At 45.7% G+C, this 15,881-nt stretch overlaps 1 protein-coding gene across 3 annotated transcripts; it reads left to right on the top strand.

Moving 5' to 3' along the window:
• Positions 1–558: 558 nt before the first annotated feature.
• On the top strand, positions 559–14,427 carry LOC124215853 (growth arrest-specific protein 1). Of its 3 annotated transcripts, none has more exons than XM_046619688.2 (5): positions 559–944; positions 10,549–10,815; positions 10,926–11,137; positions 11,348–11,649; positions 14,094–14,427. In XM_046619688.2, the coding sequence occupies exons 2-4, from the start codon at positions 10,552–10,554 to the stop codon at positions 11,643–11,645; spliced, it is 774 nt and encodes a 257-aa protein (XP_046475644.1). In that variant the 5' UTR covers positions 559–944; positions 10,549–10,551; the 3' UTR covers positions 11,646–11,649; positions 14,094–14,427. The 3 variants fall into 3 exon arrangements, with proteins under 3 accessions (XP_046475644.1, XP_046475664.1, XP_046475653.1); XM_046619708.2 differs by lacking the exon at positions 559–944 and adding an exon at positions 9,314–9,462; XM_046619697.2 differs by lacking the exon at positions 559–944 and adding an exon at positions 9,998–10,234.
• Positions 14,428–15,881: the final 1,454 nt, after the last annotated feature.

Raw genomic sequence — 15,881 nt, 5'->3', positions numbered from 1 at the left:
CGCATTACAGTAGGTATACGCTGACCTTAAGGAGAGTCGGTAGAGACGAATTTACGGGTAACGTACGTACGACACACGTATGTAGTAACACATATCGTACATGACACGCGGTTATTCACAGATTCATCGCTGACGTGAGCACGATGCAGGTAGATATAAATACCAACAAAAAAAATTCTGGCACCTTGTACGTAGGTTCGTGGCTCGTAAAAGTAGGAATGGAAATAAATAAAAAACGAAAAAACGAAAAAACTGAAGTTGAAAAATAAGAAGTAAAAAATGGGGCTGGGGGAAGCATAATTGAGAACCCCGGGACCCCGTTCCTTCGAAAAGAGGAGGGAAATGAGGGGATAAGAGGAGAGGGAGCTTCGTCCAAAGGCGGAGAGGCGGAGAGGCGGGTGGGCTGGGGCCCAAGCGCTGGTATCTCAATCAGGCAAGGGCCACAGGTTGGGGCCCATGGACTCCTGCGGGCGGAATGGCGGGGGACGAGGAGTACGAGGAGTACGAGGAGGCCTCGACTCGAGACCCGACATCAACTCACAACTCAATCTAGTCCGACAGAGTCCGCGGTGGAGTACGCACGCAAGATTTTTCTCCGCTCACCACGATGCGAATACCGCGCAGCTGCAGAGACGGGCGAACGGCTCTTTGATAGATTCTCGTGCGATTTAAATTTTCCCGCGCGAAGCCTCGCCTCGCACAACCGTTGAGCGTTTGAATATTTTCGAATTATTCAACGTCGGTATTTCGGGGAAGCGTAATTCTACCGGTGTTTTCGTATTCAAAGAGAACGTTTTTTTCTACGATACCGCGGAGATCTCCGTTTTCTTAAACGACGCTTATGACAAAACCTTGATAATCGGTAACTCGGTGATGGTTTAACATTTGTGACAGTGTCCGAGGAAAACAATGTGATAGCGAACACTAGAAGTATATAATCCAAGGTAAGGGAAAGCTCCACTTGTTATGAAATAACTTGTAAAACTATACTTCAAGGTCTTTTTAAAATCGTTGATCGTTTCTCGGTTCATGGTTTATGAATGGAGTTTGCGTCCATCGTCGGTATCAATTTCAGTTAGAGAGCCGATAATAGAGTTGGTTAAACACTTGCCGTACATATAAGCGGAGCAATAAGTACATATTTGATAAATTAGGCTTTACCTCGAGTAAATAAGGAGCAAGAATAGTGACTCCCATAATGGCATCTATATCTAAGAGATAGTTGTACAAACAATCGACGTTCCGAGCGTGTTTAATTATGCATATTTACCAAACACTAAAGAAGCACGTATTCGGGTACGCGCATTTCGACGTTAGCTGTCTTCGGGTCAACCCACGCATTACTTAATTAACTGTGAGATTAGTTACGATGCTTGAGCGTATAGTTTATTCAACAAGTTAATAAAGCGAACGTGTAACGGGCATAATGAATGAGCGGTGGGAGGAAGCTTGAAAAAAAAAAAAGCACGTGGAGGGCGAAAACGAGTCTGACAAAAAGTTGAGAAGTTGTTTAACGGCTATGATAATACTCACTGTGCGACTCAACAATTAAGAGAATCACAAAGGATGCATCGATTTAATTGTATCGATTTGTCACTGTCATCGAGGCTCGATCGATCGGTACAACCAAATATCATCCGATCGACAACCACGACTGACTGATTTGCATAAGTTGTCTATAGCCGCAATGGCCGCTTCAGTGACCAAAATACGAACTGATTCGTGCTGCAATCACGTATCGAATATATCAACGAATCAGGCTGCAAACATATTAACTCAATTAGAGTTCCTTCCTTGGCACGAACCGATCATTCGTGGACAGCTTTCTGCGACGGTGAAGTCAATCGGTAATTGAAATTCGACAAGCGCTGCATCGGTCGGGAACTACGATTTCAAATGTTAATTTAGAATCACTGCACGTAGATGCCAAGGTCTCGAATCTCAAATCACCGGTAAAACGTCATCTTGAAAAACATCCTTTGTTGCACTGCTGTAAATTTTTTTTTTTTTTGCGTTCTTGTTTTTGTTTTAAATAATTTTACCGACGCCTGTTAGTTCTGTTCAATGATTCCCCAAAGAAATGACCCCATAACGTATATTTTCTTTAACAGTGTACCATGCTACAGATTACACAAGTACAAGTAAATTTCACGAGTCAAATTTTCAGTTTTCGAACATTCATTGAAGACGCAATAATAAACAGATCATTCATGATGTAATTCTGTTTGGTATTAAACAGGACTCAATAACAGATGAATTTTGGAAATGATAGCAAACCCAAAACAAAATTGGAACCGTGTCGAGGATGTTCACCTTGATTTAGGGTTAACAATAATTCAATTGACTCGTAACTTTTTCCCATACCTCTACTTTAGTTCAGAGCTGAATATTTGTATTTTGAAAGTAGTTTCATCAACGTAGATTCGAGAGACATGTTCATTTTACTGTTACATGATTCACTCTTGGAAATGGAAGATATTAAGTTCCGTTTACGACAGGGTACGAACTGCGATTCCGGGGAGTAGCAGCGGTAGATATTATAGGTCCATTACGCGAAACCGGAGCTGCGGTTCAGAGCTTGGATCCATCGTTTACGTTATATTACGGTCCGAGGGGCGTTAGCGTCGAAACGTAAAGAAGTCAGCTCTTGTCCAACTCGAGTATGTGACCAGCCGCGTGGCACCTCGAGGTAGTTAAATGGCGAGTGGTTCAAGCCTGAACCGGATTACCTAGAGCTTCGTACCGCGTTCCTAGCATCGTGGGCGGGTTTGGAGTGACGGACCGAACGGTCCCTGATCGTTAAACCCGAGCGCGGGGAGCCCCCGACTTTCTCGAATATGTGTCGAACGAACCGCGCGGTCCATCCCGTACACATATACGATACGTCGCGGCGTGAAGTTGGAGTATTTCAGATAAATCTGTCGTAAATGGTAGCGGGACTGACAAGGAGGATGAGGACAGGCAGTCTCATACGGGGCGCAAGGTATAAGGTCGAGAGTGTGCCCAGTTCCCGGAGAGAGGTTGCAGTGTCTGCAACGAGCAACGCTCGTTAGCCGAGCGACGGGCGAGAATCGAGATAAATTTATGTGTTCTCGTGCTAATGAACTTGATCCACATCTCCGCTAACGTCCGTACTCACTCTTCGAGAGAGAGAGAGAGAGAGAGAGAGAGAGAGAGAGAGAGAGGGAGAGGGAGAAAGAGGGCAGCCTGCACCGCGAGTAAGAGAGCCGTTCGGTTCCGTGACTCTCGTGACTCCCGCGACTCGTGACTATCTAACTCGTGACAGCCTCCTCGTCGCAGCTCGGGTACTTGAGACATAACTTATGCCGGGTGACTCGTGGCTTCCTGGGCACACGCGTTATGCATACAACCCCGCTAAGTGCAGCCGTTTACCTTGCGTTTGTTTGTCTCCTTCACATCTCTTCGCGCATACCTACCCTGGTATGTGTTGGGTACGAAGTGTGTAGGTATAGAGGAGGTACGAGGTACCTGCCAGCCCGCCGCCTCCGGCCAGCTGTATAACCGTCACGGCGTTAAGGATTGCCCGCGATATTCCCGGACAGATAAACCCTTCGCGGTGCCACGGTACAGCGCCACTTCGTTCTCGGCTCGATTTCCCTTCACCTGAGCCTCTGCGGAGGTGGTGGAACGCCTGCAACGCGGATGTAGATAAGACCTAGAGAGTTACATTTTGCCTCGGCTAGACGAAGAGGCGAAGAGACGAAGAGCCGATCTCTTGTTGTTGCGTTTGTTTATCTGCGGGCGTATAATAACTCCGGCGATAAAGTATCTCGACGATCCTAACGCCTGCAGGGTACTTCGTTCGAGAACGCAATAATAAACCCCCCTCCTACAGCGACTTCCATCCCGAAGGCGAGATCCTGGAGCGGAGGCGTGGGCGCGAATCCGATTTGACGTCGTGAAAAAGGAAGGAAATCAACCCGGCTCATGCGGAGATGGTTGTCGAGTTCGGTCGTTTCCATCTAGATTCAATCTCCGCCCACGCGGTCCACTCTGTTTACGTTTAGGTGCTTCGACCACTGGAGCAACTGGTTGCCGCTACTCCGTGCTGAAACATGACCTCCGGGGGTGGTCGGCAGACCGCGAGCTGCAGCGATAATTCGCGCCGCGAGCCGAACGTCGTCGGATCCATTACCCGCCTCAATAAAGTGCCAAACCAGACGACAAACTGGATCCCCTTCTCGAAACGTGAAAAAGTTGCCTGACCAGAACCAGAATTCGAAAAAGTGTACCATGGAAATGAACGCTCAGACGAATTCGCGGTTTATTGATCATTGGAATTCGTTGTCAACCATCAGGGCATATTGTCTTGGATGTTTTTTCCTTCTCCGTAAACAACTGTATCCTGACGGTGAAATCGACGTGGTGAGATGTTACATTATGTACGGAAATGACAGTTTAAGCAGAGGAATCGGTATCGGAACGGCAGTCGATGCGGAGAAATGCAAGCCTTCGTAACGTACCATCCGCAATCGTTGCATCCGCCGCGTGATGTTCGATGTAACTACACGTTCTCAGACGCCCCCGGAAACGACAGCGTACCACCGTGTAATTCCCATCTCTCACGACTTCCGACGTCTTGATTAATCATGACTTCTTTCATGCGTTGAAAAATTTTCCAGTTCAACGTTTGCAGCTATATATTTTCCATCTAATACCTTTTTCCTTTTCCTTTTCTGGGGACCACTTCCTCCGTATGGTTCTGGCTGCTCCGCAGGTTAAGGTACAGGTGCTGATAATCCTTCACGCTGACTTTCAGACACGACGCCATCTGTTTTTAATAATAAAACCCGAGGCTTCCTCGCTTTAGTCGCCATGTTGGCGAACTCCCCTTGATTCATCTTCGGAATTATATGTCCCGCTTTGCAGCCGGCAGGATGCTGCGACACAGACTAAACCCCAGGCCTGACCGGGAATAAAATCCTTGTAAAAAGTTATAAATAGAAGGAAGTTCAAAATAAACATACCTAAAAATTCTGTGCAACGAAATTAACGTAGATCATTTTTTATCTTTAAATTTTTTCCATCTTGCCCTGACTTTCCAGCTACCCTCTGATAGTTCTTGATGTTTCACAACTTCGTGTCTATTATTCCTTGTTCACGTACGAATTCAGGCCAGCTGAAAATATTTTTCGGTGATTCACTTACTCGAGAGCGGGACTCTAGACGACCTTGAGTATCCTCTACAGTCGGCTCTTTGTGCAGCTCTAAAAAAGATAGAACCTTAACAGAGAGACATCTTGGAAAGAGGCTTTGGGAGATCCGATGATTAATACTTTCCTCTACGTCTCGAGGGCGTCGGTGATGATGAGCGGGACTTTGAAGAACCGGTGAGACAACGTTGGTCTTGTTCATGCGTCCGATCAATCTCTGGGGCAGAGGGAATTAATCGTAATAATTAACAATTCCAAACTCTGAGACAGAAATTCACCATCAAGATTACCCAATTGCTTATGACTGCTCCGTTTCACTGCGTAATACACGGGAATCGGGGAATCGAAAAGTCTGGGTGAGAGGCAGGAAGGAAATGATATTTATTAGGCGGTCGTGAGAGATGTGACTCGGAGCCGTTGAAGCTTTCAAACAAACAGTGATGTAAAAAACGCGCGAGCTAGAGGGAGGACGCGGGATATATAGACCGGGGTAAAAATGTCGACAAAAATTTGTCAGGTGCACCGCAGAGACGTGAACGTGAAGAAGACGCCCTGCACGGGCTGGCCGCGTGCCAGGAGACGACGTCACGCGTGCAGACCGCAGCCTCGACGGTAGTCGGTGGCGTTTGAGGAGTCGGCAAGACAAACAGACGAACGGAACGATTTGTTTGCGTCCCAATGAGATTCATCACCGCTCGAGTAGTTAGTCGAGTAGCTAATTCCTCCTCCCCCCCCCCCCCCCCCTCCCCCCCATCCATAATATACCCGCCATCCACCAAGCCACCGGTACTCTCCCTCCCTTCAGCCCTTCCTTCCTTCCTTTCTTCCTTCCTTTTCCATCCACTCGCTTAACTCGCCCCAGAGCTAATATTTACATGGCGCTAACGACTACCTCAAATATTGTAAAACACTCGACATACTCGAGGCGACGACGAGTTGCGGCGGTATATAAGACCGCTTGCGACGACGTTAACCGAATGAAGCAATATTTGAACAACTACTGTGCAAATTGGTCAAACAGAACGAGCCCCGTCGTGTGTGTGTGTGTGTGTGTGTGTGTGTGTGTGTGTGTGTGTGTGTGTGTGTGTGTGTGTGTGTGTGTGTGTGTGTGTGTGTGTGTGTGTGTGTGCAAGTTATATGGATCATATTGTCAGAGTAAACAACCCTCTCAACGTTTCTCAGACGAGCTATACATATAACCGCCTACAGCAGCGTGACTGCGATGAAGGTTTACGCCGATTGGCAAGACCCTGTGATGACCCCTCTATAGGCTACCGGGTATAGCAATTTAGACCCCGCAGGGCCGTTCATTGTTCGTCGAAGTCGTCCGTGAAGCTCGAGCATTACGGAACGAGTGACGTTGAGAAACTTCTCGGGGGTCCGTGGTTGGGCCTGCTGGACCCTCAGCCTCGGACCCTCGGATCGACCCACCGGAACGGCACAGACGTGGCAACGAGGGACAGATGGTCGGCTCGAAACTCCCAGTGATCTCCAACTCGGCTCTCTCTTCGCTATAACGAACCGCCAACACTTGTTGTTGCCATTAAGCTTTCGAAACCTCTGCACGCGCTCCGAGTAATCAATCTTCTCCTCTTCTGCGACGGTAATTACCTACCAGTCTCTCTAACTTTTCGTGCATGACATCGGAGAAGCCAGCTTGGAGGTTCCAAATAGCAAGGACCGCGTTTATACGGATCAACGAGATTTTCGTCGGATCCGAAAATATGACGAGATGATCATTTTTTTATTTTTAATTTATTTTTTTCTACTTCTGTTCTATACTCGTTTTTCAGCAGGTCATAGCGCTTCTGATACTCATCGGAAACGGTGCCGATAAAATGTAACTCGATATTAACACCTTGTAGCCCCTTGTGACATTTCTGTAACAAATTGAATAAGATCCTACAAAATCCATACGGAAGGTATTAATGACAAGTCCTTAAATGCTATTTATTTTAAAATTTATGATTTTGGGCTACAAGGGGTTAAGAGACAAGGCTTGGATCCAAAGATCTCAACCAAGTGAAAATATTAAGTAACTCACAACCAGAGGCTCCCGGGCGAAGTCTCGACGGACTGTTCGGTTGAGACTTCACTGGAGGAACTGAAAGCCCTCAAGATGACCAAAAAATGGTCCGGTTTTATTCGACCGCGTCTGGTGCTGGCACTAAACAAGAGACGCAGCTTCAGCCCCTTATGTGGTCCATCGGACACGTGGCCAAACGAAATAAAAGTCGTCGCGGTTGGAGCTCAGACATCGGAGCGAGTTCGTAGTCTGGAGCAATGGATAATCACATTGTCTGTTCGCTTTGTTTTTATTTTCCTTTTTTATCTATTACGTTTACCCTACGTCGGAAAAAATGGGCTCGATTCTGCGGCGTGGTAACGTTTTATTTATTTTTTTAATTAGACTCGTTCCAGTCAAGTATAAATTAAACGAGTATGGCGGTGAAAACTCGGGGGAATATAAAAGGAGAAAAAATTTGCTACGGGTAACCTGCAGGGCTCTTATTCCTTTGTCGTCAGGAACGTTCGACCCAATAAACTTAATCTTGATTTATTTTAGCCTGAGTGGTTGCGCCGGGCTTGAGTATACAGCTACGTCAACCAGAAAAAAGCAGTAAATTGATCGCAAATATTTATGCCATAAGCCAACTCCTACGAAGGAGACACTAATGAGCAATTTAGCCGCTTTGACTGAGCGGCTTGAGGCACGCTTATAGGAATTTCCTGAGCTGCGGTTCAATTATTACTAGTGCATATTTTCAAGCTTACACTGCTGCTCGGTCACATAGCCCGTCAAGAAGTATGAAAAAGCAACATTCGCGGATTTACTACAGATATTATTAACACATATGGTGAACTTGATGAATTTCTGGTTGTTGTTCTCTCATTTTTATAACGATAGGAAAGACCAATTTTGTTTCAATTACCTTTATAGTTGCGAAATTCAACGTCTGACTGATTAATTATTGGACTTCAGAGGACTAGTGAGCCGTCGTAATTGGGCTGTGGGTATAAAAAATATTCGTGAGTCAAACCAGTTATTCAACAATATAGTTATGAAGATAATCAAGTTGACAGGTCTTACAAATCATTTGGTCACCAATTCCGATACATTTTGTTCCCATTGAATTCAGGCAACGTTTAATAGATTAGGGTTGTGGTCGTACTCGTTAATCCTTGTGAACATTGCGTGAAGCGTCTTATATAGTGTCATCCTAACTATTTATAATATCTCCGGCGTCAACGTATTCCTAAAGTATTCAATTGAATTCAGCCGAAGAATATGAGATAATTACAACCCCTGACCCTCGTAACGTTTCCGTGGAAACGCGCACTGTGTCGTCCGTACGTCCGTAACTGAAAAATGAACCGACCCAAAGACGTACGAGGGTTATTTGAATTTTCGACATTATTCAAACCCCCTGACAACAAAGACTTCCTCTAACTCTCTCTCTGCCTGACTCCGACAGCTCACGAGACTCCCTTCTATTCGTGGATGACGTATTTTTAGCGTTTAACTTCCAAGTGCCGGTGCTTTCTGAGACTACGACTACCGACAGTCCGGGCTGCCGGAGCTTCTCGCCTATCGGAAGCTGTGCCAAGGAGCCGGAGCCTCAGTCCCAGACTCGATAAGACTCCTTCAACGTGCTGTACAAATACAAATTCATACGCGTGTTCCCAACTGCGGCACAAAGGGTGACACTACGTAGCGAACCCGGATCCACGTTGATGCGAACCGTAAACTCCACTCTTTGAATACCGGAGATTACATTAGGGTGGACGGCATAACGACCAGATTAATTCTTCCGTATAGCTACAACGTCCGTAATGAAGTGACCGAGAGGAAACGAAATCACGTGGCCGGTGCACTTTATCGTGGAAGAGACACGCACGCGTCGGTAGAGTCAGTCACCTCTATGAAGAAATAAAAATAAGAATACCTGAGACCGTTCGAAATTTTTACATTGACGACTACTTAGACTCAAGTTACAGGTCATCGTATGTGGCCGTAAATCTCGGATATTTCTGACGTGTGGCTGCATCGCGAGTTAAGTACGAGGATGAGACGCACACTCAACTGCGAACTTGAAACTCAAGACGCTTTGCCCATTGACCTAGAGGATTGATAACGCGGGATGATGTTGAAATCAACAAAACTCGGCCGTTTGATGCCAGCTCTGTCGAAGAAGCGATAAGTGGTTGGGTGTGTGTTGGTTACACGAAGTTACAATTATACACTGCCAAGTATTCCGCCGCGGTGATCGATTGGGACGCAAATCGGGTAGGGATTATATCAAATAAAAGGTTCAAAAAGTAACTTACGTCAGGTCAATAATGCTCATGATTCACCGACAAGGAAAGTATCTCACTGTAATTTCCATGACAAGCCGGATCTAAGCACACGGTAGAGAGTTCCAAAGAAGAGAAGCAACAGCGTCAAACTATGAATCCAGAGAAATTATTCCAATTACTCTCAGTTGTACATACGATTGGAAATAATTACTTGCATGATAAAACCAATTAGAGTTCTGTATTTGCTTGTCCGTAATCGATGTGTCAGACAGTCGGTTCATCCGTATCCGACTTAAGTTACAAGCGTCCAAACGTCGATCGTCACGTGCATAAATTAGTGAAAATTAAATTGTTGCCTCGCTTGGTAGTCGTATCATGTGAGAAACGGTGTTCACGTGATCAGTAAAAAATATGCGAGTCGTCGTGCAATGGCGTTATTACGTGAGTCGGTGCGGGTTCGTGCCGCGAAACACGTGACTACGCAAAATTCTTCGACGTAGGCCAATCACTGCGATGTGTACGCAGACACGCGTGTGTGTCGTCGCTGAGATTCATCAGTCTCTTTTGCGGTTCATTTTTTACGGCACAATCGTCGCGAGCTTCTCAAAGACGAAAGAGCTCAATTATCGCTAAAGATTAATTGGCAGTACCTTATACCGATACGACTTGTGCTCGTTTACGCCTTCGGCTAAAACAGATTGAAGGGAAAGTTGTATTCTCACTGACGTATAATTATTAAGTTATACCGCACGAGACTCAAGGTGAGATTAAATACCACTGAAATTACCGGTTTTTCAAAACTTTTCAAACATTCCTTCATCCGAATACGTACGTAAATTTATTCATCACTTTTAATTGTTGATAGTGAATCCTATCGTATACTGCACTCGGTGGTTACCAACACTATTATTGTGTCATATCGTACGCTCTGTAGATACCGCTGAATAACTAATTTACACCTTGGTATAACCATTAAATGTTCTTGGACTTGTGACATGTGGATGGTAATTTGTCCGAACATGTGAATATGTGAACGTACCCCAAAAATTCACAGATCCTTTTCGTTATCTTACAGGCTATGTTTCGCGGGGCGGGAAGGCTGCGTACAGCCCTGGTTTCTCTGATCCTGTTGGCCGTCTGTACCACAAGTACCTCCGCTGTGATGCGCTGCGAGGATGCGAGGCTTCGGTGCGCCTACAGAGCCGGGTGCGGGATGGCCCTCCAGCATTACGTGACCAGATGTTCCTCCGTCTTGGGAGGCGCCGGCGGTGGCTGCCCCGAGACATGTCTTCACGCCCTGATCGCCCTGACCAGTACCGATGAGGGCAAAGAATTGATGACTGTAAGTTCGAATCTTGGTTCTAGATACCAGAGATTACATCGGATGGTACAGCCGGTGACTGTCGATTCAATCATCGAATCTTAAGTCCTACCTCCGATTCCTACTTTCAGTGCAACTGTGCCCGGGACGATCGTCTCTGCGAACAGTCTAAGCAGAGGGTCGAGGTATGCAGGCCGTCCGTGATGATAGAGATGAACAACACAAGGGTGTCCTGCAGGATCGCTACCTCGATATGCAATGCCGATACTCTCTGTGCAAAGGCTCTGGAGTACTACAATGGCTTCTGCGGAAGCATGTTTCGCGGGAAGAAATGCACTAAAAGGTGACCCTCAGAATTTTGTCTGTCTTCAAGCGACGGCGATAAGTGTTTCACATTATCTCTTGCAAGCTTCAAGCGACGAAAATCGCATTCTCATTTCGACTGTGTATTTTCGCGGCGAATATCACTCGGGATGAAGCTGGATTTGCAATTTGTTTTGCTTTTACTAGCGATCAAAGATCCCGTGAATAAAGTGCTTACTCAATTTCGCAGGTGTCGTAATTCGATCAACATCCTGAGGCGCCAGGACAAGGCCGCAAAGCTAATTACGTGTGTCTGCGACGGGGCTGAAGACTACGACTGTACAGGTATCCATCGAAATATGAACTGGCTATGCTTCGGAAAAATTCACCACGATTATCACGACACGAAGAAGAGTTTGGGTGATACACGATCCAACGAGATCCTCAGGACCGACGCCCACAGTCGCGGCGCCGGCGTCGGAACGTCCGTCGGCCAAACATCGACGGCTTTGGTGCCAATCTTCCTGCTAGCTCTGCTAGTCAGATAATAAGGTGATTCATCAAAGATACTTATCTGGTCGCTCTTTGCCGCTAACTCTTAGTCTACTAGCAGGGTGCAAAATGGAGTTGTATGTCCTGTAACAAGACTGATGATAACTATTTTCATCCTAGGCCTCACCGTTAGGATGTTGCGAAAAACCCGTTCGTACCTGCCATTTTTTCAAGATCGCTATACCTTCGGAGGTGTTTCGATCTCGTAAAACTTGAGATTTTTCAGACTCCAAAACAATGTATCCAAAAATCAAAGGTAACAGACCTTTTGCCAGACAATACTATCCTGCTATTCTGAACTTTTAGCAAACGAAAAAGAAAACACACAACCGGAAACGGTATTTCTTTACTCTATTTTTTTATTCTTCACCTCGAGATCTTAACTTACTGGATCCTCCGATGTTTAGGGTTCATTTTAACGACCGACGATAGATTGTAATAGTAGTGTTATTCCACGTTCTCAAATATTTATCGCAGTTGTAAAATCGAAGTAAAATTTCGAGCCGTCGTTGACGAGAATAGACCATGACGAATATGTATGACTGTAGATACTGGCTGTCCGAGAAGAGTTGTCCTGTACAATAAACCTGAAGAAGATTGTTTTTATTCTCTAATGTTTTCGGAACTAGAGCTTTGCCAGGGGGTTGACAAGGCACAAGACCTTGCAGTCTCCGACTTGGTACCCCACGTACGTTCGCAAAGAATTAAAAAAGGATAGCAAAAGAAAAAAATATGGGTAAGAAAAGTTCATAACGTGATATCGCGAGGACATTTTTAAAGTCGTAAACGCGCAGAACGGATACCGCAACAACCGTGCAACGGTCCAGAGATCGGGATACAGCGGCGTGTAGGTATACTTGTACGATGTGTGTAGGTGTAACCGAACGACGAGAAAGACATAAATCACCCGCGCAGATCCAGGGATTAAATATGCTTGCAGAGAAATCTTGACGACCAGCGGACGGACGGAAATAAGTACGCGTTTGTGCCGGCGTAACAGGCACGTGTGTGCGTGGCTACGCATGCATGCGTCCAACCGTAGGAGAAGAGACGAGAATGCGTTATACGGGCGCACGCTAAGGGATCCCCATATTCGTGATGCGGCGTGGGTTGCTGCCGCTTCTGGGTTTTCTCGACGAAATCGCGCCTCACACAGAGCTGAAAAAGTTTTGACCGTAGCGTGAATTACGTGTATTCCAAAAGACGACCACGGCTCTTCAACTTCCTGTTCGTATTTCGGCCGTGCCGCGGCTAAGTCTCAGCGGCCGCGTTCTTCAACTCCTTTTTCTCTAATTCGCTCTTTCCGGTAGGACACCTGCCCTCCTCAGAGCCCGTAAGCGTTCCTCTCAGTTCGGTCGAGGTTCTGCGTTTTTTATTTGATTATTTGTTTTTTTTTTTTTTCTTAAATCCTTTTCTTCTTCTTTCTTCGTCATCCGCACTCACGCACACACGTACTCGATGGTTTTTGTTTGTTCTAAGAACGGACCGCACGAACACGCGCACGATTATTTATATGCGTAGGAACAATGCCCGCGTGAGCTTAATCTCTTTCGTCGGGGATAACCAGAGGATTTCGATAACGAGCTCGACCCGTTTACGCGCTGCAGGCTGGACGCGCGCTTGCGAAAGATGTTAAGACCCCGGTATTCTTCGCTCTTGAAAGATGCGGTGCCTGCAAGCTCCGCGAAGCCTACACCGACGGCTAATGGCTGCACGGGGCCAGGTGTTTTCTTAGGAGTAGAGCAGAGATCCGTCCTGCAGACACCGTGCCGCAAGAGTCGTTTGATAGCCGTGCCCTTTTTCCCTCTGCCTCCGCCTCTCCTCGTCTCACCTCTTTCATCGACAATGTCTCTCTACCGGCATTCAGTCGCTTACTAGGACTTGGACCAATCGAAGTTACCGTATCCTGCGGGATTATCTCTTCCAGGCCGGAACATCTACAAGATAATCACTTGGGAAGTCCATATCGGTGAACACCAAATCGTACCCAGACTAAAAGTGCGCGCGTTCGAACTTCCGAAAACTTGCTGATGAGTATTTCTTCATATTCAGGCTATCGAAAGTTCCGTTCTTTCATTCTTCAGATCTATGATCTACCAAACGATACTATCAATTGTTTTCGTCATTTGCGAGGGCGAAAAACAGGTAAAGTCGTCGAAAACTCGTTGCCAGTCGCATCGGTGCGACATGCGCGAAATTCAGCATATTTTTAGACAGATGGATAATATATTATACATAGCTTGAAAAGTATGAAGCTATAAAAAAAAATTTAATAAATCGTGTACATTTTCAAAGTATATCACTGATATTCGGTGTGTAAGGTATTCGAGGCGTATGATAGAGGGTGTCTAGTGAATAACTGCTGCAGTACTGCAACTGGCTAATTGTAAGTTTTACTTTGATCTCTCAAATAATCAAAGTATTTTCTATCTGTTATTTTACAGACGATCAAGGAGAAGGAAGCACAACGAGTTCTCAAACAGTATTCCGTGAGTGAAGACCAAAGACTCGAAAGATTACCAGTTATATAGTGCGTTTAGCAAGTAAGCGGGGCGGGAGAACCAATTTAACTTTACCGCCACGTGTTGGACGACGAATAGTATACGATGTAACTACCAATTGATTACGATTATACGCGCAAGAGGGTAGAAGAAAGTAAATGAAAAAATGTCATCGTCTACAGAAGGAGAAGAGAAAGAGAAATTCTTGAGCAGGATCGAAGCAAGGTTCATATTTCGCAACTGCGTCAGAATTTTTCTATCGTATGTATACTGTAAATTTCGATAAGTGTATCATAGAGTTTTAAATGATAATTATTATTTTAACTTAATTTATATCGAGTGATTTGCGAATGAGAGAGCTTGTGTATGTAAATAGATAGAATTACAACTACCTGTTAATTAAGCGCACTACAGTTGCTGATGTTTTGTATTGAAGGGAAATATAACAGGAAAACGAACAAAAAGAAATTCTACAAACCATGTAGATCAACGCAAAAACTCCCTCCGCGCATATAAATTATTGACAAATAATCCCGTGTCACGGATTATGAAACTGAACCGCTTAATTTATCAGTAATTACCATTGGATTTTTTTTTCCAAACAACTGTGGCAATTGTACACAATAAAGATAAGAACAACGACGGGAAAAACTTGGCAAGAAATGTTTATTAAGTTTTTTTAAAGTTTTTTTACCATCATTGTATTCTATAAATACATTCACAAACCTGTGCGGTGGCAATTGATCAACAGGCTATGTGTGAAAAAAAAAAAAAAAAAACTGGCCGGAAAAAATGAGTAAAATTTAACGCGGGAAATGGGAACTTGTAACAAATTAGTTCATGGTTGCAAACCAATCGAGCTAGTCCATTTAAAACGAGGATGAGAGATCAGGTGAAAAAGAAAAAAAAATGTCAGCGGGAGAGAAGAGAAAAAAAAGAACAAGGCGCTGAAATGATGGCGAAATTTTCTACACGACACGCGTTTAGCCTGACGTCCATTGTTGTCGTTGTCGATGTCGAGAACCGGGAGCTGCTCGGTTCTGCGGGTACGAAGCGAGATCCACCCTGCGGTTGAAATCGGCCACACACGTTGGTCCGACCGTCGGTTTTGGCTGCCGTCGCGGTAGCCGCCCTGGGCATCGTCGCGATGCACCTCGGAGTAGGTTGTTCCAGTTTCGAACGGTGGATTAGAGTAAATTAGGTGGTTCCGAGGTGGGGGAGGTGGATTGTTGGATGGGAGGGGGTACAGCCACGCGCGATATTTCATTCCACAGAACGAGGAATTCAAGGCGCGTATATTTAATTGGTTTGTCTTCGAGTTAGGATGCAGGAACGCGTTACAATGTAGTGCGCGTACACGTAGAGCGGAAAGGAGACGCGAATGTTCTTCCTCTTCCGCTTCCTCTTCCTCCTCGCAACGCGTTGACCAACCGTCGTCATTGAAATTACACGACACGACGTCGTTAAACTGCAGTTTTCCATCGAAACAGGTTCGTATATACCTAATTTCCTCTCGGCTGAGGCGATGACGGCCCGCCTCTTTTCTCTCTTCTCCGCGTCTTCCGGGTAGACTCTCGAAACCTCCACGAAACCTCCTCCCACCCTGCAGGGGATGACATTGCGGGGCGTAATTAGCGCTCACGTAGACGTGCCACGATGTACCCCGTGCCCGACCTCGCCGGGGATCGTCGAGGCCGCGTGGAACCGAGTCGGTCCATTCGTCCGAGAAGA

The sequence above is a fragment of the Neodiprion pinetum genome, chromosome 1, assembly GCF_021155775.2.
Source record: "Neodiprion pinetum isolate iyNeoPine1 chromosome 1, iyNeoPine1.2, whole genome shotgun sequence".
Lineage (NCBI taxonomy): Eukaryota > Metazoa > Arthropoda > Insecta > Hymenoptera > Diprionidae > Neodiprion > Neodiprion pinetum.
The sequence above is the reverse complement of the archived record's forward strand: the minus strand, read 5'-3'. Positions and strand labels throughout refer to the sequence as shown.